This window comes from Ursus americanus, chromosome 18 (assembly GCF_024610735.1).
Source record: "Ursus americanus isolate L20-20 chromosome 18, mUrsAme1.1.p, whole genome shotgun sequence".
Taxonomy (NCBI): domain Eukaryota; kingdom Metazoa; phylum Chordata; class Mammalia; order Carnivora; family Ursidae; genus Ursus; species Ursus americanus.
In genome coordinates, this window is record NC_142144.1 from 30,343,305 (window position 1) to 30,365,630 (window position 22,326).

Consider the following 22,326-nt stretch of genomic DNA (forward strand, 5'->3'; position numbering starts at 1 on the left):
TCTCCCTCCCCCTCTGCTCCTTCCCCAGCACAGGCACGCGTCTGCACACGCTCTCTCTCTTTCAAATAAGTAAATAAATACAAATCTTTAAAAAAAAAAAAACTACATATGTAGTTATATACATATGTATATAAGCATTTATAAAATATTTAGTGACCCTAACATTTAAGGTCATTGAGGTAAAGGAAGACATAACCTGAAATAATGTCACTGCTCTACCACTTACAAGACTCCTTGCCCTACCTAACTACTGTGTTGGGAGATGTCACAAACAAAGAGAGAAAACAACTTAGAGATTTACACTTGTTTAGGACATTGACAGGGCATCAAAAGTTGTGGAAGAATCAGAATAGTGCTGCCTTGTCACTTTACCACTTCAAACAACCCAAACACTATTAGCAGGGATGATAGTATCAGTCGTTACACAATATGCATGTCTACAAATTCTTCTGTTTAGTCTTCACAAAGAAAATAGTATTATTCTTCATTGCATGTAGTGATTTACCATTTTGAGACATTTCTGAACCTATGTAAGACTTGATCATTTCACTGTAAGTCCAACCTGACAATAACAGTAATAAGGTCTTATTTATATTGTCTACTATGTGTCAGGTGTGATGCTTTTTTCAGATATACTTGGCATATATCATTATATTAGTTGCAGGTGTACAACATAATAATTTGATATCTGTATACATTGTGAAATGATCACCACAGTAAGTCTAGTTAACATCCGTCACCATAGAGTAACAATTTTTTTTCTCGTGATGAGAACTTCTAAAGATCTGCTTTCTTAGAAACTTTCAAATAAACAATGCTGTATTATTAACTACAGTCACCCTTCATGTTTTATAGTCATTATCCCGTTGAACTCTCACACAAGCAAAGTATTATAGTCTATAGTTTTCAGATGAGGAATTGAGGCTCAGAAAGATTAACTGGTTTACCCGAGGTAATACTGCTAATAAGTGACAAAGCCAGAACTTGAAACTTGGGTTTATCTGACTCTAAAACCCATACTCTTTCTACGGTACTACATTGTATAGTATTCAAATGAATCTAGTAAATTCTATTGTCAACTATATTGCTGGTATTCAACCAAATTATTTGAGTTAAGAGAAAAAGCTACATATCTACAAATGATAGCCATGGTATATAAGGAATTTACTATGTATGTTTATGCTTTCACGGCCCAAGACTGAGCCCTAAATCATCTGAATCGAGGCTGTAATATTATGTTAAAACATTAATTCATTGTATTAGGTTAAACACTAAAAATTGTGACTAAAATGATGTCTCATTCAGGGAAAGCCTCTTCAGTCCTCCTCCAGAACAATGGGCAGCATAGAAAGTGTTCGATTTAATTAGTTGTGTATGTAGAAAGAGATGCTCATCTGTTTCCATGGAGTCGAACACATCACTGACATACTTCTCCATGGAAACAGAGAAGGGAAAACAGAAAATGCGAAAGTGAATGAATTCAGTGAGCAGTTGGTGAGCAAAGATTCAGAAAAAAATAATTCATCTGTAGTACTATGTTACTAGTTTAGGAAAGAGAAATAGCACATATTTAGAGACCATCAAAATGCACTACATAAAAGAAGATATAAGATACACTGAAATTTAAGATGACACAGTTGTTATTTTGGTAGGGATATACAAATATTGGGAAATGCCAAGAGCACAGGTACGACTATCTTTGCACAGATGCCACAAAGGCAGAATTCTGAAAAGATGAGCAGTGTTACAGCTCAAAGGAGGTAATGAGACAAGATGATAGGACACAGAGGGAACACATTTATAAAGTAAATGTATCGGCTCAGTACTGGTTTCACATAATTTTGTTCTGCTTTGTTTTTAAGGATTTTTTTCCTTTGGGGATTTAAAATTGTAGGAACACTTCAAGTTTTCTTACGTAACACATTAGTTAATTTGTATGACTGAGCCTGTATAGCCACTTTTAATTGATAACACACTGCACGTTTTATTTCCTTTGAAGGTTATTTTTCATTAAAATCATAAAGAGTTCATTTCATAAGACATTTTTTTTCTTGCGGTATTCTGACTTAAAAAAAATTTTTTCCAATGGAATTTAGTGCGAACATGCCTCTCTCCAGTCAATTTAATTTAATTCGATTCAACTCGATTCACAATTAATCCTGGCCCTCAAATGATTATAGGCTTCTTGCGAGGAAAGCTACTTAAAAGAATGATTATAACATTTATTGACTCCTTCAACAAATACATCTCATGTCCATACTATGTGCCGAGTACAATACTGGACTTTGTAGATAGAGTGATGAATTAAACAGACCCCGTTTTATTCTCACAGAGGCTACTAGCTTATAGGAAAGAGATGTTACAATAGTCATACATATAAATATGTAAGTTCAATGAAGAAACACTGCAAAGCTCCAAGAGAGAACACAACAAACAGATTTCACTGAGCCTGGATGATGAGGGCAGGCCTGTTTGAGGAAGTGACCTAGAAGCTGAGGTCTGAAGGATGAGGACAGTATTTCAGGCAAAAGCCCTGAGACAGAAAAGGGCTTGGTGGGTTTGAGAAAATGAAAGAAAGCCAGTTTTTCTTGGAACCGAGTGGACAAAGGTGAAGTTGGAGAGGGAAATAGGTAGAGGTGCACTTTTAAATTTTATTCCAAGTATAATGGGAAGCAATTAAAGAAGTTTGAGCAGGGAAATGACAAAACTGTATATGGAACTTTCAGTTCAAGTAACCACGCAACACAACAAAAAAAACTTCAAAAAGGCAAAACTACACTATTGCAATTGAGGTCTATACCTACGTGGTAAAACTACAGTGTAATTATTACTATAAAAATCAAGATAGCAAATTACTCCAAGGGGGAATGAAGAATGCATTAAGGGGATTCTGGGGGAACAATGTTCTTCTGTCTCTTGACCTAGTGGTGGTTACATGGATGTTCGCTTTATATTAATGTGTTAAACTTAGTAAATTGTATGTATTTCTCTATATGTACACTTCACAATAAGTATTTTTTTTTAAATTTATTTATTTTATCTATAGAGAGAGCATGCATGCATGCATGCGTGCACAAGCCAGGGGGTGGGGTGGGGGGGCAGAGGGAGAGGGAGAGAGAATTTCAAGCCACTCCTCTTTGAGCACAGAACCTGTCAAGGGGCTCGATCTCATGACCCTGAGATCATGACCCTGAGATCAAGAGTTGGATGCTTAACCAACTGAGCCACCCAGGTGCCCCTTGTTTTGTTTTCTTTTAATAAAAGACCGGATTGAGGTTAAAAAAAAAAAGAAGTTTGGTTTTGGTGTCAGAGAGTGATAATTGCCCCCCATATCCATTCTCTGATTTTTCTTTCTAAGAATTGAGCACCCTGAATTTTAGCTGGGCATGATGCCATCAAAGGAGAGACATGTTAGCCTCCTTTGTCCGAGGTGTGGCTCTGTGTCTAAGTCCAGTCCACCTCCTCGATGACAAACGGCTCTTCTGAACTCTCCCTGCTCCTGCCAGCTGGGCTATGACCACAACAGAAGTATCTGCTTTTGCCCCACCGATGGAAGCCACGTGTTGACAATGGCAGAGACAAGTCCTAGCAGCATCCCTGGATGATTTTGTGACGTGGAGATTTCTATCCACCAGAGACTGCCCACTTATATTTGCACTATGATGAGAATAAAACGTACTTCTACCTTTCTTAAGTCACTGCCAGAGCAGTTCAGCCTGTGACTGATACAGTTATGATGGGAAGTGGAGAGATATGACAACACCTAGAGTGGGATGAAGGAATACGGAAGGGATTTTTAAATAATAGAGACAACAGAGCATGTTCAAATATTGATGGGAAGGATATGAAATCGAAGAAAAGGTTGAAAGGGTAATAATTAGAAGTTTTTTTAAAAAATGGAAGCAAGGTCCCCGAGAAGGTAGGAAAGGATGGAATACAAAGCATGCGCGGAAGACGTTTGACAAAAAGAGATAATTGCTCTGTTTTGGCAGAAAGAGAGAAGATGGGTGCAGATGTAGGTTGGTTTGTAGATATCATGCTGAAAGGTGAGGAAGTTCCTACTTAAAGTCCTCATTTTCTGTGGGGAACATTAAAGCTTTAGATGAGAATGGAGGGAGGGAAGATTGGCGGTCAGAGGTATCAGTAGAGCGAGAAGGTATGAAATACTCATTATGGAGAAATGTGGTGTGGTGAACAGGAGGTGTTGAGTATCTACTTGAGGTAGGTAGCCACAGTAGGGGACTACCAGTGTTTGTGACCAGTTAAATTCTTCAGGGGTCGGCAGAGGTATAGCGATTAGGTCCATCCACAGTTGGGACTGCAACAGCCAGGTTCAACAGAAGGTGAGGAGAAAAGATAACTTTTCTATGGTAAGAATTTTAACAGCAGACCACGGAATTAGGGCTGAATGGCAGGGAAAGTAAAGACAGAAGGAGATAGATGGTTGACACTGCAGAAGATAATGGATTGCAAGTCTCAGTGACTTGAAAAAAAAATTTTTTTAAAGATTTTATTTATTTATTTGAGAGAGAGAGACAGAGACATCGACAGAGATAGCGAGAGAGCATGAGCGGGGAGGAGAAGCAGGCTCCCCCCTCAGCAGGGTTCGATCCCAGGACCCTGAGATAATGACCTGAGCAAAAGACAGTCACTTAACCAACTGAGCCACCCAGATGCCCCTTGAAAAACTATTGCTCTTATTAGTAGGTGAACTGGAAGTAACAGAGTTTTAATTGAATGGTGGAATGTTTGAATGAGTGACTCAGAGATTACTGGAAGATATCCCATTCCAAGGAATAACTGTGAAAGCAGGTAGCTGACTTGAAGCTGAGGTATCAGGAGATAATGTCTCTGATAGAGAAGAGAAGGCTTCATAGAGTATGTAGTAAAAGAATTTTGTCTTTAAAGATAAGTAAGAGTGTAGCAGAGAAGAGGATAAGGAGGTGGGAGGTAGAAAAGAGGAGAGGGGACAGATATATAGAGAAAAGAAAAAATTCATGACATTTTGGGGAATGGAAAGAATAGTCAGAGGTTACGGTGCATGGATAGAAGTTTTTGGAGAAACTGGAAATGTAGGACAAAAATGAATTCTGATGGAACCAGTATGGAAATTCAAGTAGTACGGACTTTATTTTAAAGCCCCAAGTTGTCAATCATGTCACTAGCCACCAGTATGTAAAAAGATTAAAAACAATACACATTTTTATTTCTTTTCTTGAAATAAAGACTAATGACTTCTGAATAGGTGGAAATGTGGGGTTTTTTTTACAATATCTGAAAAATTCTTACCCATTTTTGTCCTTGAATACTGTCTCTCCTACTCAGTTTGTTCTCTCCTTCTAGAACTTTAATGTTGGGCCTCTCTCTCTAGCTATATGCTAGGGAGAATATCGAGTCAATTCGAATCAACTGAATCAATGATAGGGAGAACACCGAATCAACTTTAAATCATTACAGTTTATTTGTAAGCTTTAGTACCTTGGGTGTATACTAAATGTAAAAGATCATTATTATTCACTATCTCATTCCAGACCTCTATTACTATAAAGATGAATTAATTCTCTTAGCACCTTAGAGTACATATCCAGATTCAGTGTCAAGCACACAGATATTTCTCAAGTACTTTTCACCTAATCCTAATCCATATTCTTACGGATTCTTAAATTTCAGAACTTAATTACTTTCTTGTTCAAGTTCTGCAATGAAATATAAATAATGATATGTTGCCATTAAAATGTGTGAGTACATTGCAATTAAAACTAAGATTAACACACTCCCTTAGGACAGAGTTATTTTTTAAAGTTTCTCTATTCATGGGGACCACTTACCTATGATGAGCCTGTGAAGAGCACCCTTATCTCCATTAACAGCAGCAGCATGAACTTGGGATGCTAACGAGGAGCCAGGAAAGAACAAGTTCTCTGACCTGTTCATAGTCTTCTCAACAACTGGAGCACCCTGAAACAATGATTTAAACCATGACTATATGCAGAAAACATTTCTGAGGGGTGCCTGGGTGGCTCAGTCGGCTAAGCGTCTGACTTTGGCTCAGGTCATGATCCCAGGGTCCTGGGATCGAGCCCGACGTTGGGCTCCCTGCTCAGTGGGGAGCCTGCTTCTCCTTCTCCCTCTGCTGCTCCCCTTGCTTGTGCTCTCTCACTCTCTCTCTCTCTAAAATAAATAAATAAAATCTTAAAAAAAAAAAGTATGTGGATTCTAGGATTCAAAAAGTTTGCACTCCTGGTCCCACCTAGAATCGCCATAATGAGGCAAATTAGATGACCCTTCATACAAGTTGCTCATCTATAAAATGAGAGGGTTAGAGGCTTCCAAGACACTTATCAGGGATTATCTTTTTTTTAAAGATTCCATTTATTTATTTGACAGAGAGAGAGAGACAGTGAGAGAGGGAATACGAGCAGGGGGAGTGAGAGAGGGAGAAGCAGGCCTCCTGCTGAGCAGGGACCTCCCCCCCCCAACACAGGGCTCCATCCCAGAACCCTGGGGTCACAACCTGAGCCGAAGGCAGACGCCCAATGACTGAGCCACTCAGGCGCCCCAATATCAGGGGTTATCTGAGGAAAAAAAGAAGGCTCAGTATTTAACCTTAGGCACAGGGCTCAAAAGCCACAGTGACTTCTTTTTTAAAAAATATATTTAATTAATTTATTTATTTATTAGAAAGAGAATGAGAGCAGAGCAGGGGGAGCAGCAGAGAGAGAGAGGGAGAAGCAGATTCTTAGGCACAGGGCTCAAAAGCCACAGTGACTTCTTTTTTAAAAAATATATTTAATTAATTAATTTATTTATTTATTAGAAAGAGAATGAGAGCAGAGCAGGGGGAGCAGCAGAGAGAGAGAGAGGGAGAAGCAGATTCGCCACTGATTAGGGAGCCTGATGTGGGGCTCAATCCCAGGGCCTGAAGATCATGACCTGAGCTGAAGACAGACTCTTAACTGATTGAGCCACCCAGGCGCCCCAAGCCACAATGCCTTCTGATTTGATTCCACATAATTCTAAACATCAGAACTGATATTGGTAATAAAGATGATGAATAAGCTACAAAATGGCTATGATGTGAACTTAATTGTCAGGTCAGAATCAACTCAATTTAAATGCTAAATTAAAAGGTACTTTGTTCTGTAAATAAATAAATAAATAAATAAATAAATACTACTTAGTTCTTTATCATGCTGAGGAAAGGAAGAATTTCTTTTTGTCTCTCCTTATGTCTCTTGACCTTAGGATTTTGCTTGGAAAACCACAGTAGGATCAACCATATTTCATTGGGAAAAGTCAAGCACCTGATGGGAAGGAAAAAGGGGTAGTTGCATCAACGATCTGAAATTTCCTTCCTAAAGGTAAGATGCTCTATGAAAGTTGAATGCCTGTGAGGACCAGGAAGGTAAAAAGTGTAAGAAACAAAGGGAGTCATGCGGAATGTGGCAAACTGAAGCATACATGCACGTCTAAAGAAAGCAGCTGCTAAGCAGCTGCCAAAAGGGCAGACAAGCCCTCCCGATTTCACCAAAAAGCGTCACTCCAATCTCTGACTCTGGAGGATCTGGGAGCTTTATAGGAGAAATTTATCACTACTGATGAGCTGGTACTTGTGTTGTCATTGACAAGGATTATTGGTTCAAATTCTGCCTTAAAGTGAAAGTGTTTTCTTAATTTTGGTAAAGGTCAGCTCTTCATGTCTTTATTTTGCTGACAATTTGAGTTAACATGCTGGCAGAAAATATGGGCTTTGTGAGACACTTCTGTCATGTCAGAAAAACCACTGTCACAGGCAGGATTATGTTAGTGACTTGAAAGAAGCTACAAAATGGGTGGAGGTAGAAACACAGGAAAGGAGGAATTGCATGGGGGCTGTAGGCCTGATTCTGTTAATAATAAGCAGCATGCCCTTAGGCTACCTCAGCTCTCGGATTTTCTGTAAAATATGAACAATGAAAAAGGTAGACTATGTTGATTCATTCAGTAAGTTGAGGGCTATGTGCTAGGTGCTGTTCTGCACTCTAATACATGTCATTTCAGATTCTAAGTGATCAGAGTTTTAGGCATATCAGAATCACACACACACACAAACCTCCTCACACCCTTTGTAAAATACACTGAAGTTTGATCTCAGTTATATACATTTCACCTAATAAGTGTTAGCACTCAGCACAGTAACAGGTACATAGCTGGTATCAGTAAATATTTGTCCAATGAAAAGTCATAGGCTGAGTGCTAAGTCCAGAGGGCCAGCAGGGTCAAAGCTTAATTTCTTGGACTAAAGAGGTCATACTCATGAGCATCTGCTCTTTTTAAATTCCCCATTTCTGTCTCTTCTGTCAGAGAGGGAGTGAATGGCCCAGAGAAAAGAACACAAGACTAGAAGAGAGCGACCTAACTAAAAGTCTTGGCTCTACCACTGTCTAATTTTGCTACCCTGGGAAAAATGTTCTCTAGGGTCCTTTTCTACCTCAAAAAACATATATATGTCTACACACACAGACACACACACACACATATGTATGACGCTGTTTTTTTGTAAGTAATTTTTATAGATGAACAGCAAAACCACTTTGTCAATTATAAAGTGCTATAAAATGTAGCGATATCATTAATTATAAAACCAGCCAGCGTAATAAATACTCTAATAATTATAACTGTACAGAACTAGTGGTGCGGCAGTCACAAGCAAAGAAGAGTCATTCTGATCAGGACTAAAGGGTTGGGTTTTGGGGAAGTTCTCAGAGATGGTGACATTTGAGATGGCATTCCTGAGAGAGAAGGGGCTAAGGCCATTTCACGGCAGCAGGAAAGCTGGAGTACGGGCAAGGAGTAGGAAGAGCTTCAAAAGAGCAGAATGCCTCCCTGGTACTTAGTACTGGTTGTGTGGCTAATATCTGGGACTGTGGACCCGGCTCGGTGTTTGCAGATGAGGCTGGGAAGCTAACTAGGGCCAGATTAAGGTCCTCAATTGCTTGGCTAATGAATTTCGTAATTACCCTGTAGGAGTGATCCACGCATTAGTAGCAATCACAGTCGCACTGAGCTTTTCAGTTTACAACGTGCTTTCCCATATTATCCCATATCTACTCCCTACACGAGCCCACAGAGACAATTAGGGATAGTTATTGACTCATTCAACTGAGGCCCTGAGAGGTGACTCCAACTTTATAATGCAGTAATTAGTGCAGAAAGAAGAGGCAGCAGGCGAGGAGGCTAGTGATGAAGCATCAGGCCACAGGCAGGCCAGGAGGGCCTGGAGTCTGAGGCAGGGGCCAGGGCAATGCAGATCGATCGGAGATTCCCCAGCCAGGCCCCTTCCTACTCACCCTCGCCTCCTCCAGGACTCACGTCCCGGGGACGGCTTCAGGAGGCACGACCCCCAGTGGGCCGCCCCTCCCGCCAGGACCGTACACTATATCCGGCTGGGAGAGACCCCAGCGCGCTGAAACTAGAAGAACCCCTCCGAAGGCCGCCCGAGGCGCTCGACCGCATGCCCTCTGGGAATTGTAGTTCCCATCCCCTAAAAACAGAGGTTCGCCGCCCTCCGCCCTTTCTATCCCACAGGACCCCGCGCGCGGAGGACTCGGCGGACCTGGGCCGAGAGCCTGATGGGAAAGAAGTCCTGGATGCCCGATGACGTACTCAGTGAGAGTGGTGCAGGACTACATTTCCCAATATGCTCCGAGGTGCGCAGGACCCGGAAATGAGGGTGTGCGAGGCCTCTCTGGAAGTTGTCCCGGGTGTTCGCGGCTGGAGCTCCGGGTCCAGAGGACGAGGTCCTGCTGCCGGGAGGATCGTCCGCTGCCGCCGGCTCCCGGAGCCCAGCCCTTTCCTAACCCAACCCAACCCTGCCCAGTCCCAGCCGCAAACCCCGGCGTTACCATGAATCCTGCCGTCTTCCTATCCTTACCCGACCTCAGATGCTCCCTGCTGCTCCTGGTGAGTGAGTGAAGGAATGACAGACCCTTCGACAGACTCTCGGACGGCCTCACGCCCTCGCTAAGGGGGAACACAGCTGCCCCCACCCTTGCCTTCCTATCTTTTCTCCAGTAGCGAGGAATGCACCCTCCCCCGCTCCCTTCGCTCTCCGCATCCGTCGGTACGCTTCCCAGGCCCGGGGTACCCGAGGCCTGAGAAACCACGGTCGGAGGTTGGGACCTGTAAACTGGAGAATTAACCGTGGGGGAAGGATACGTGGGAGGGTCACGGGCGAGGAGCTCTCCCTTCCCCCCCAGACTAACGGAGGTTGTTTCAGGCTCGAGGGCTTATGGACCTGCTAGTAGCTTGAATCGAAAAGGACGGGAGAGAGCTACTGTTCCTTCCCACCCCTTTCTTTTGGGAAGGCCGACAGGTGCTTGGGGTCCTGTGAATCTCACACTAGAGCTCTGAAACGGTGCCCGGGTTGGCAGAGCCCTCTGTTGTGGCTTGATGTGATTGGTTGGGAACCCGGAACTGGAGTCAGATTTGGAGTCCACCCGGGGAATAAAGGTTTGAAGGGTGGAGACAGTGATTATCTGAAAACCTCAGCTCAAGGCCTCCCTCAGATTTTGTCACACACCCCCCTCCCCGAAATTTAAACAGAATTTTCAGTGCTCTTGATTTGAGAATGACCAGGTCTTCTGCACTCATTCATACATTTGCACTCATTCCTAAACTCCCTCACCTGCTTGGCTCCATCCCATCCTATAAAGGAATCTTTCCCCAATTCCTCTTCCTCCAAAGCGTATCTCGAATGTCCAACCCAAGTAATTTAGGCTGCAGGTCAGATTGAGACAAAAGTGAAGGACGGACTCCATATGGCAAAATGACGTACCTTTAATTGAGCCGTTTTTATCATACAATATTTGAAAATAATTGTAGTAGATTTTGAAAAACCGAATTTAAGATGAACATTGAGTCAAAATAACTTTTTTTTTTTTTTTTTTTTTTTTTTACAATTTAAAAACCATAATTAAGTGACTCACAGAAAGTCGTATAGCTAGCTGGTTACCGGCAGAACTGGGCCTTGAAGCCCGTCTGTTGACTTGCATTGCTTATTCCACCATAGCATGTTAAATTTTTAATATTTGTGTTTGAAATTCTTAATTTCTCTCTACTCCTTCTACCCCCCCCTTTTTCTTCTCTCTCCTCTCCCTGTTTTTTCTTTCTGATTTGTAAGTCCTATTAAAAAGCTATGTAGAGTATTTGGATCTTTTCAGAGGAAAAGCACTATGAAAAACTAACAGGGATGTCAAAGTACTTTTGAGAACTAAGAGTTGAATATAAACATGTAATATTAAATAATGAAGTGTCTTATTCCCATTTCTTATGCAGCAGTGAGTGACTTCTGTATAGAGGAAAATATTCTGTAGAGAGCTCTTTTTGGTAATTTCATTAATAAACTGTGCTTCTCTTTTCCTTCTAGAATTACTGGGATAGGGGGCTTTGTTATTAAAGACTACTCTAACTTTAAAGATACTAGATATTAATCTTTTCCCTATCTATAAAATGATAAAATGGTCTGAATTGTGAGTTGTCTGCTAGAAATTACTTTTAGGCTACAAAAAACAAAAACAAACAAAATCAACCAAAAAGACAAAGGACAAAAATCTTAAGACATTAGAAAAGTTGAAATACTGAGTAGGAGAACTATATCAGATGCACTTCCCTGGAATGGTATGTTTGGTTGTAGAACTTAGTTTAAGAAGGAGAAAGTACTTATTTTGAGATAACTCATACTTTTTATAGAAAACATACAAATCCATTAAGTATAAAAAGATTTTTTTCCCTAATAATTCTGAAGTCAGTTAACAATTTGTGTATTTAAGTAAATGTAGAGGAATAGAAACTTAGAAGACATTTTAGAGAATACTCATAAAGTTAATGGGCTAGAAAATAAAGCCCAAGAAAAGGTATAACAAACCAGAATTACAAGTCAAGCTAGATTCAGTTTGAACACAGTGTTTACTAAAGCAGTTTTAATTATCACGGACTAGTTAGCAAATATTTATAAAACATCTGTTTAATCACTACTTGAGTTATCTAACTGGTAATTCTGTCCTAGTGATGGAACCTGCTTCTTCAGCATCCCACCTGTCTAAAAATATATCCTTTATCTTCCCCAATGTACTTTCTTCCTCCTCCCTCCAACTTCCCCTCTCAGACTTCAAGTTACTCCCTCCCACATACAGTCATTGAATATCCAAGTTCCCACCTCGCTGAGGTCATCATTTTTGCCTCAAATGGCCTGCCCTAAAAAGCCATATGTTCTCTTACTACAGTATTTTTTTTCAGGCACACTGTACCTCAGCCCTAAAGAACTAAATCTGTTCAGAGTTAGTGCTATTCATAAGATAATAGCTGAAACATATAATCCTTAAACTTTATAGAAAAATATTTTTCTTTTCCCTGATCTCAAAAACATTTTGGAACATAGCACTGTATGCCTAAAAAGCCTTTCCGGGATGGGTAACTAAACACACAAGCTCAATGTGATAACTTTTTTCCTAGGCTTTCATATATATTTTGTATTTGTACTTATGTATTATATATATATTTAAATGTGTATGTCTCTATTTAAAATCAAGGTCTTAGAAAATGAGTTCTTTTATTTCAAGGTTGTTTTAGGAAACACCCCCATTGCCTTTAAATTATTGTTAAACTCCACTGAATTTGCAGTATGCCTTGGACAAAGTGAGGTAGTCTAGATGCACTGATTTTGGGTAAATCAGAAAAGAAATTTGAGTCACCTGGCAAATGCAATGAGGCTTTAATGCTCCTCATACCTTTTCTGTACTTCACTATGTATTTTGTTTCTCTTATGGTTTGGGTTGATTTATTGGGTGTGTGTTTACAGCTTTAGTTCTGAGCTTTATATAAATCTGTGCCCCCCAACTGTTCATCATATTTTGTGGATGATTTGAATGCTGGAGACAGCAGTGATTCTCTGCTACAGCACCGTGTATACAATGCCTGTATTGGGAAATGCTTCCAGTTGTGTGTGAGTTTTTTCGTTTTGTTTTGTTTTTGTTTTTGTTTTTGTTTTGGAGGGGGAGCTGGGGGCGGGGCAGAGCAGGGAGCAGAAGAGGGGTCAGAGCTAGAGAGAGAGAGAGAGAGAGAGAATCTTAAGCAGGCTCTGCACCCAGCATGGAGCCAGATGCTGGGCTCAATCTCATAACTCTGAGATCATGACCTGAAATCAGGAGTGAGACACTTAACTGACTGAGCCACCCAGGCCCCCTCATTTTCTTTTCTTGTAATTTATTGTTGAGGAAACTGGATCCTCTGTCATTCAGAATTTCCCATATTCGGATATTGCTGATGGTATCCTTGTGTGTGGTTTTATGTTTCTCTCTTCCTTGTGTTTCCTATAAATTTGTAATTAAATTTATGCGGTCTCAACCACCAACTCAGTGTGTAGTTTGATTTGTTTCATTTAGCTTTCATTTTTTAGTTTTCAAAAACTTACCTTCTAGTGTATAATTATGTAAAATTTACTGCTTCCAAAACCAAATCTATAAAGCAAACTATTTTGATGAATCTAGCTTCTTTTCCTGTCTGTATGTTCTTATCCCTCCTAATATAAGAACTTTAAAAATATTTTTGAAAGAGTAGGCAGTCTGCTTGTATGTATGTGTATATGTTTCTCCCTCCCCTCTGGTAAACCATAGCATATTATACTTTACTTTTTCTTTTTCAACTTACAAGCGTATGTAAGTGTTAAATCACCAAGTTGTACACAACTAATATTACACTGTATGTTAACTAACTGCAATTTAAATAAAAACTTTTTTTTTTTTTAAAGATTTTATTTATTTATTTGACAGAGACAGAGACAGCCAGCGAGAGAGGGAACACAAGCAGGGGGAGTGGGAGAGGAAGAAGCAGGCTCATAGCAGAGAAGCCCGATGTGGGGCTCGATCCCATAACGCCGGGATCACGCCCTGAGCTGAAGGCAGACGCTTAACCGCTGTGCCACCCAGGCGCCCCTTAAATAAAAACTTTTAAAAAAGGTGTATCCTAGAGTTCGGGATAGAAATTCCCTTATTTCTTCTTAAAGTGCTTATTGCTCCACCTGGTAGATGTACCATATCCTCTCTTATTTCCATTCTTTCACTGTAACAAATAGTTCTGCAAAGATTATCTGCTGTATACTTGTTTTTGCTAGTGTATCTTTGAGGTAGACTCCTGTAATTGAAGTTGCTAAGGCAAAGGGTAAATGTATGTGTAACTTTGTAGCTGTTGCTAGATTCTGCAAAATTCCTCTCCATAGGAGTTTGGCCAGTTTGTGATTTTACCAACAGTGTAACAAGATTACCTTATATCCTTGTTAACAAGGTATGATGTGGACAGATAGGGTGTTTGTCAATCTGATAGGTAAGAAATGGTATCTCAGTGCATTTTGATTTGATTCTCTTTTAATAAGAGTGTGATTGAGCTTTTTTATGGGTTAAGGCCATTTGCATTCGAGTTCTTAACTCATTTCTTTAATTGATTCTGTGATGCAGCTAGGTTGAGAGGCACGGGAATATATTACCCTCTCAATTCAGTAAGTGGGTTAAAACTTGTAAAAACCTTGGAGAAGATGTCTGAATGCTGCAGTTATTTAAAACTTTTTTTCTAGGGGCGCCTGAGTGGCTCAGTTGATTAAGCAGCCAACTCTTGATTTTGGCTCAGGTCATAATCTCAGGATCGTGGGATCAATCCCGCTTCCCCCCTCCCCAGTCTGATTTCACTCTCAGTGGTGAATCTGCTGGTGAGTCTCTCTCTCTGTCCCTCTACCCCTCCCCCCCTGCTCCCTCCTGCGTGTTGTGTCTCTAAAATAAATCTTAAAAAAAAAAAAAAAAAAACTTTTTCTATACTGACCGTGATTTGTAATAGCTTTATGATAATGCAGCCTTTAGATGCACTTTAATTTACTTCATCTTTTGTTAAGACGTTTAGATTATTGGTTATTTGCAATTTTTCACAGAAAAAAATGTACGAGAGATACATATATGATGTTTACTGCAAATCTCCAAATACATTGTCAGGATACTTTTCTAGAATTTTATTTCTTGGTTCATATGGTATGTCTATTACTTGGGATTTCTGATACATTGTACCAAATTGCCCTGCTGAACAGTTGTATCAGTGTGTAATCTACCAACAATGTATGCATATGTGGGAGTCCTCACACTCTAATCAACAGTGACTGTTTTTTTTTAATCTATGCCAATTTAGTAGACCAAAATTGGCATCTGATTTATATTTACATTTCTTTGTTTACAACTAAAGCTGAATATGTTTTTATATATATTGACCATTTGTTATTCTCTTTGTGTGTATGTGTTCATGTTATTTGTCCCATTTTCAAGAAGTCGTTTACTCTTTTTTCCTCTAGTAATTCAGAATAGATATATTCACAAGATAGAATTTAGGAACAGTGAAGAGTGTTATTCCTTTACTGATTCCTTTAATGTCTGTTCAAGAGGTAGCAGAGTACAAAGAACTGTGGACTTAATGTCCAATATCTGTGTACAAATTCTGTCTCTTCCATGTATTTACCATTGTAAACTTGAATAAATCACCTAACTAAATTTTTTTGTATAAGGTAAGCACATTATTCAGTAATTCAGGGATTCTTTGTGTAGTCTATATTGTTTTTCAGAAAGGATATTTCTGTATCTCCCCTAATTAATATATTTAATATGTAATTGGATATTTCGTTAAAAAAATCTGACTTTTTAACAGGTTGCAGGTTTGTATCTCCTCACTCTGATACAGAGTGAGGAATAGCATGCTTTGGTCACAGCTTTTCTGATATTGACCATTGCTGTACTCCATTTCATCTAACCAAGGAAGTGATTAAAAATTGTGACTTTTCATAGCATTTATTGATCTTTAGCCTATCCTTAATTCCATTTAGAGGAACTGTCTGTGGCCCAGGCTGCAGGAACTTTGTATCATTGGTATTCTTTCTTCCTGTCATTTGAATGCATGTTTGCTATCCACTGTGGAAGAGAAGAATATAATTGAGATGCATATCATACTTCCCAGAAATTTATAATTCATCTGGGGAGAGAAGATGTGTATGTAAATAATTAGAATTCCAAAAGGAAAGTGATAGGTGCCCTTAAGGTATTTGTAGAAGTGGTTTATAGATCTTGCTACTCAGAAGTGTGGTTGGAAGCCTAGGCATCCGCATCAACTGCGAGTTTCTTCCAGTGTCCCCCCACCTCTGGCTCAATCAGTCTGCACTTGAACAGTGTACCCAGCTGCTTCATATATGGCCATTTAAGTATGAGAAGTACAGCTGTAGATGTTTAAAGAAGATTACTTCTCAGTGGGAGAATCAGAGAAGTCTTCTTGAAGAAAGCTGAGTAGGACCTTGAAGGATTAAATTGATGGGTTGATTTTCAGCCCTGAATGGAATAAATAAAAAGGGCTATGCCTTTCAATTACTTAATAGATCTCTTATTTGAATTGAATACCTGTGGTGGTTTTGTTTTTGTTTTAAAGAAGTCTTGCTCTCTGTCTTGCTGACATGGCCAGATGTCAGAATTGGCCCTAAAGAAGTTGGCAAACTCCTTCGGCAGTTTCCTTTAAAATAGCTCATTATTACCTCAGCTGAAATAAAAATCGTGGTCATTAGTGGATTCTAACCCGCGTTCCAATTACTCCATTCGAGAGGGAGGGAAAATGCCACTCTTCCAAAAGTCTCTTCTGTAATGTTGTGGCTCTCAGGTCTTGGTTATGTTTTTGTAAAGATTGAAATCAAATCCTAACTGTTTATCCCTTGATGATACTGTGGTCAAGATCTCTATGATTCCTCCAGATCTGTGATTTTCTCATCATGTATAACCTTGAGCGTTACATTTAACTCTGTTTAAGTCATCTGAGTGTGTAGACATGAACATTCCTAATAGAGAAAAGCAATGAAAGGGAAGAAGGAAATCATCTCAAATATTCTAGTAGTATTTGCTAAAGAGAACTGTTGTGTGATAGTAGAGTACCAATACCTTTTCCATTTCTTTCTTAAGATTATCACAGTCTAGTAGTGGGAAGTTTGGGAATTGGATTTAAGAGATTTTAGAAAAAGTTCTGTCTTTAGGAATCAGAAGAGTTTTTGACCCTGGAAGAAAGGAATTGGAGCTCTCTTTATTTCTGTGGTACTCGACCATTAATGTCTTGCTTGGTTTAGTAAGCTGGAAGGAATGTAAGAACCATGAGTGGCTCACATGCAGTAATAATGACTGAAGGTATAGTTATTTAGAGTTGTGCTCTAAATTAAAATTAAGATTAAAGGGGCACCTGGGTGGCTCAGTCAGTTAAGCATCTTGCCTTCAGCTCAGGTCATGGTCTCAGGGTCCTGGGATCAAGCCCTTCTTGGGAGGGGGGGTCCCCTGCTCAGTGGGGAGCCTGCTTCTCCCTCTCCCTTTGCCCTCCGCCCCCACTCGTGCTCTCTCTCGCTCTCAAATAAATAAAATCTTTTAAAAATTCATTAAAATTAAGTAAAAAGTATAAATTCCACTCCTCGGCCGCAGTAGTCACGTTTGAAGTACTCAAAAGTCACAAGTGCCTAGTGGCTACTATATTGAACAATGCAGATTATGAAATATTTCCATTGTTGCAGAAAGTGCCATTGGATAGTGCTGGTCAGATCTTGCTGTTGCTGTCTAATCAACCAAGACAAACTGAAATAAAGAATGAGGAAAATGCCTCAAATAGTGTTTCAGCGCTTGTGAGGAACATGTCTTTTCCTTTCCAAGGGACAACAGTAACCTGGAAAATGTCAGTAATCTTATCAGGGAACACAAATTTGGCTTTTGGTTGCTTGTTAGCAGATTTAAGGAGGCACCAGAGAATACTAGTTAAAACTAGAAAATAGGAGTTTATGTGTTAGTATTGATTCTTTCACTTATTCATAAGGTCATTTAGGGCAAGTTACTTTCTTTATTGAGGCCTTAGTTTTTCAATTGAAAATTGAGTAGGATTGAATAGACTGTTTTGGGAATCTAATGGGCCTTCCAATGGAATGTGACCCTGACCTTGGAATTTGAGGGCTGCAGTTTGTCTCTGTGGTAAAATCCCTTTTGAGGGCTACATCTTTAGAAATGATGCTTTAGGGGTATTTTATTGAGTTAGAGCATCCATACATTTTAGTTAGTAAAATTACCTGTGAAAAGATGGCCTGTTGATATCTTGTTTGTTTCAGGTATCAGAAGGAGCTTCATGAAGCAGCTTAGTCTTCTAATTTGAAAAATCCACAAATTAATGTGAATCTCTCTGCCTGCTTCAAAATGGCCAGAAATTATATGAGCTCATGAGGACAGACTAATATTTAGTACTTACATTAAACAGAGTTAAAATTTGTCAGTCCTTTGGACAAGATACTGTCATATTTACATGCCTACCATTCAGCTGTTTTGTTGTATTTGAAGTTTGGGAAAATGTAGAGGGGATGCCAACACCACATCGAAGTCTATCTCTTTGCTTAAAAGAACAGTTTCAAGTGTCAGATAACTGTTGTGATTTGGAGTTATTCCGAGAAAAGAATTTTGGACATTCTCAGTTCCTTTGACTTTTATTACTGTGGTTCTGGCCCAAGTGCAGTAAAATCTCGGCTGATGACAGGTACACACTTTGTAATGACTGCACATTCTGAAAGAGCTAAGAGTAAAGAAGAGCCACTTGTTTTTTTTGTAGTAAAAATAATTTTTTAGAAAATTGGCTCATTCCTCAAGCTTTCTAGATAGCACCAGTTTTTACTATAAGAATGGATACTGATTCTCATGGGAAGTCTTGTGATTTGCTCACAATTAACGAAAGTACCGCAGTGTCACAAAATACTTGATTCTTTGTTAGTTTAATCTTTGAATGAATGGTTTAGGGACCCTAATTTTGTTTTAGAATTGTAAAAACTATGTTACATTTTAAAAACATGTTTTACTTGTGTTGTTGTGCCTCTGCTCTAGTCTTACGATATCTTCCAGAAGATTTGAATAACTTTTCCCCTAATGATAACTTGAAAGTATGTTGGCTAAAGAGAAAGCTTTTTAGAAAGTGTTCAGTTTAGGGGTCAGGGACTGGGTCTCAAGTCTTGGATCTGCTACTTTATCTTGATAAAGTATTACCTTCTGAGGAATAATATGGGTATTATGTCCGACTCTTAGGAGGTGGTGTTATTTGTACACTTCTATGATTTTGTAGAACAAAAAGTATCACATTTTCTTATTCTTAGATCTTAGTTTCTAGTACAATGCCTTATATAGGTTAAGTGCTTAATCATAATTTTGTTAAGTATATGGAAAAAAGAAAAGGTAGAGCTAGAGTAAGGATGATCAGGAATGCTTAGGGGAGTTAGAGTTGGTAAGCATCACAAAGATGAGCCTTAAAGTAAGTCAGGAGTCAAGTCATTTGGATTTCTTGAGGAAGAAGGCTTCCAGGCAGGGGATGAGTCCCAGATGTGGGGGTGTGTCAAGCATATTCAAGGACCAGCCAGGAGGATAGCCTGGTTGTCATACCGTGAATAAGACACAGTGTGTTAGAAACTTAAGTCATGTAGCTAAAACACATTTTGCAAAGTTGTGCTTATTCTTACTGCGTATGCTGTTTGCTGATCCTCCCCTCCCCCTCCTTCTTTTTCTTTCCTTTCTTCCTTCCTTCCTTTCTTCCTTCCTTCCTTCCTTCCTTCCTTCCTTCCTTCCTTCCTTCCTTCCTTCCTTCTTCTCTGCTTTATTTTATTTTTAAAAAATTGCTGACCAGGGGGCACCTGGGTAGCACAGCGGTTGGGCGTCTGCCTTCGGCTCAGGGCGTGATCCCGGCATTGTGGGATCAAGCCCCACATCGGGCTCCTCTGCAGTGAGCCTGCTTCTTCCTCTCCCACTCCCCCTGCTTGTGTTCCCTCTCTCGCTGGCTGTCTCTATCTCTGTCAAATAAATAAATAAAATCTTTAAAAAAAAAAAATTGCTGACCTGACCCAATAAGGTAGAACTTCCTAATAGTGTTGCTGGAAATAGTGATCTCCTCAACCCTGGCCCAGTTGCTCCTGCTGGGAGTAGTGTAGTGTGCCAGTATTTAATTTACCCAGTGGGCCCCCGCTATGCTAAATTAAAAATATTCTTTACATGTGACAGGGTGGGTCACAACCTACAGTTGTAGTAACTTCAAAAGTTCAAACAAAAGTTTTCCTAACATTTTTTGATTCCTGAAAGCAGTATGCTTTCATGGTACAGAAAAGCATAATGAAAATAAAAAAAGTTCATATCCCAACCACTGATAACATTTTAATATATGTTCTTCCAGTTTTTTCCTGTGCATATTTGAAATAACTTATAGTAGTAAAATGTATGTTTTGAATAAGGTAGGTTTGTGGTTTTTGCTCTTGTTAGATCCTGGTGGAGAGTGGTAACCACTGTATACATGGGAATACAGAAGATGCCTCAATGTATACATGTACTTATATTCCTGTAACTTGGAAATGACTCCTAGCTTGACCACTTTACTTTACAAAGTTATTTAGCCTTTCTGAGTTTCCATTTTCTCACACATCAAATGAGGATAAAGACCTCTTCTGCAGAGTTCTGGGAAGATTATGAGACTATTTGTGAATGTGTCCATGGTACATAGTAGACACTTCCCAACAAATGTTTGAATGAAGGAATCAGTGAGTGACGGTTGAATACATTTGGGGGGAGTAGCTTGCTGATTGCCCCTCCAGTGGTATTAATATTGTGTGTACTTAAGCAATGAGCTGGCACCACTAGCTTCCAGTTCTTGTGGTCTTCTGTTGCTGATAGTTGCACTGTTTTTATCACACCAACAAAAGCAGCTTAAAAATGTGGCTGTTAAGTGAGCAAGTTATCGCCTACCTCTTTTTTTTTTAATAACTTAGTTATTAAAAAAACTACATACTTAATGTACTTAGTTTTGCATGTAAATTCGGTGTATAATGATGACAACAGTTTATGGAGACAGTTGCATTTTGTTATACAGGCCATTGGTTTTGTAATTGAGAGTCCTGGGTTTGAACCCTGTTCTGCCACTAGTTTGGAGAGGTCACTTAGCCTGTTTGAGTCTTAATCATTTAACAAATATTTGCATTTACTATATACCAGATACTGTGAAGTTTCATTTCCTCATTTATAAAACAGGAATAATATTCCTACTTTAGCTTCAGGGTTGTTACAATGATGTAGAAGACATAATATATGGGTTTGTAAATAAAAGTTAGACTGAAATATTTTTGCATGCTTCAAACATATGTTTTCTACTTAGTTTCTCTACCTAGAAGCCTAGGTATGCGATGTATATCCCTTTCAGGAAAAGTTGATGCATTATGGAAATAGTTCTAGGGTCGAGATTGCCAGGATAATGACAATACCAGAAGGTAGAGTGACTGATGTTGGAAAGACCCAGCTTCATTCCCAGCTCTACTTCTTTGTAGCCCTGTGATTGATATTAAGCAAATTTCTTTATCTTTCTGACCCTCAAATTTTCCATTTTAAAAGTAGGGATAATTATTTTGCAAGGTTGCAAATTGAGATATATGGTATATACTACTTTGTATCACGTCTGGCATATCGGAGACATTTTTGTTTTGTAAGGTAGTGAATAGAGAAGGAAAGCTTGTCAAATGGGTGGAGTCATCATTATGAAATGGAGAAAGACCCTTGGAGGTGGACAGCAGTTGTGTTGGTACTACCTTTTCTTTCTTTTTTTTTTTTTTTAAAGATTTTATTTATTTATGTGACAGAGAGACAGCCAGCGAGAGAGGGTACAGAGCAGGCGAGTGAGAGAGGAAGAAGCAGGCTCCCAGCGGAGGAGCCCGATGTGGGACTCGATCCCGGAATGCCGGGATCACGCCCTGAGCCGAAGGCAGATGCTTAACGACTGCGCTACCCAGGCGCCCCCCTACCTTTTCTTGACCCTCAGAAATGAGTAAATGGATGAGGCTTTTTATTCTAAAAGTCTAATTCTAAATATTAGTGGTTTCTTAAGGTACTTATCAACTTGTCTCTTTCCCGTGGTAATTTATGACATAGTCTTATCAAAATAATGACAAATGTAACTATGATTGATAGAAATAAAAATCTAACTTGATATGCATTTCCATTTTTAATACAAAAGCAAATAAATTCCTGTAAGTGGTAGAAATGAAAGTGGAGAAACATGCTTTATGCTTTGCTGTTTGAAAGGTATCATTTGCTCCACAAAGAAAGGCATCATTTCTATTACTTTGTACACTCAAAATCATTAAAAAAATATATCCTTCACTCCTGTAATTGACTAGATATTTGAAAAATGATGATGATTCTTTGGAAATATATAATCTTTCTCTTGTTGAATTTAGTAAGGGAAGAG

At 39.3% G+C, this 22,326-nt stretch overlaps 2 protein-coding genes across 8 annotated transcripts in view; one reads left to right on the forward strand and one right to left on the reverse strand.

Annotated features, from left to right (window-relative positions):
- Positions 1-9,563, reverse strand: part of INVS (inversin) — a 153,473-nt gene extending 143,910 nt beyond the window's left edge. For 3 of the 7 annotated variants that reach the window (XM_087869520.1, XM_045780338.2, XM_045780340.2), the window contains exons 1-2: positions 9,330-9,562; positions 5,829-5,958 (exon numbers count right to left, since the gene is read on the reverse strand). In XM_087869520.1, coding sequence (XP_087725646.1) covers positions 5,829-5,934 — 106 coding nt within the window. In that variant the 5' untranslated portion in view covers positions 5,935-5,958; positions 9,330-9,562. Of the gene's footprint in view, positions 1-5,828; positions 5,959-9,329 lie in introns of all 7 variants that reach the window. The other 4 variants (XM_087869521.1, XM_045780337.2, XM_045780339.2 and 1 more) reach the window with 2 other exon arrangements.
- A 145-nt stretch (positions 9,564-9,708) lies between these two features.
- The window catches only part of ERP44 (endoplasmic reticulum protein 44), a 90,873-nt gene continuing 78,255 nt past the window's right edge, over positions 9,709-22,326 (forward strand). The window contains exon 1 of the mRNA XM_045780652.2: positions 9,709-9,942. Coding sequence (XP_045636608.1) covers positions 9,886-9,942 — 57 coding nt within the window. The 5' untranslated portion in view covers positions 9,709-9,885. The remainder of the gene's footprint in view (positions 9,943-22,326) is intronic.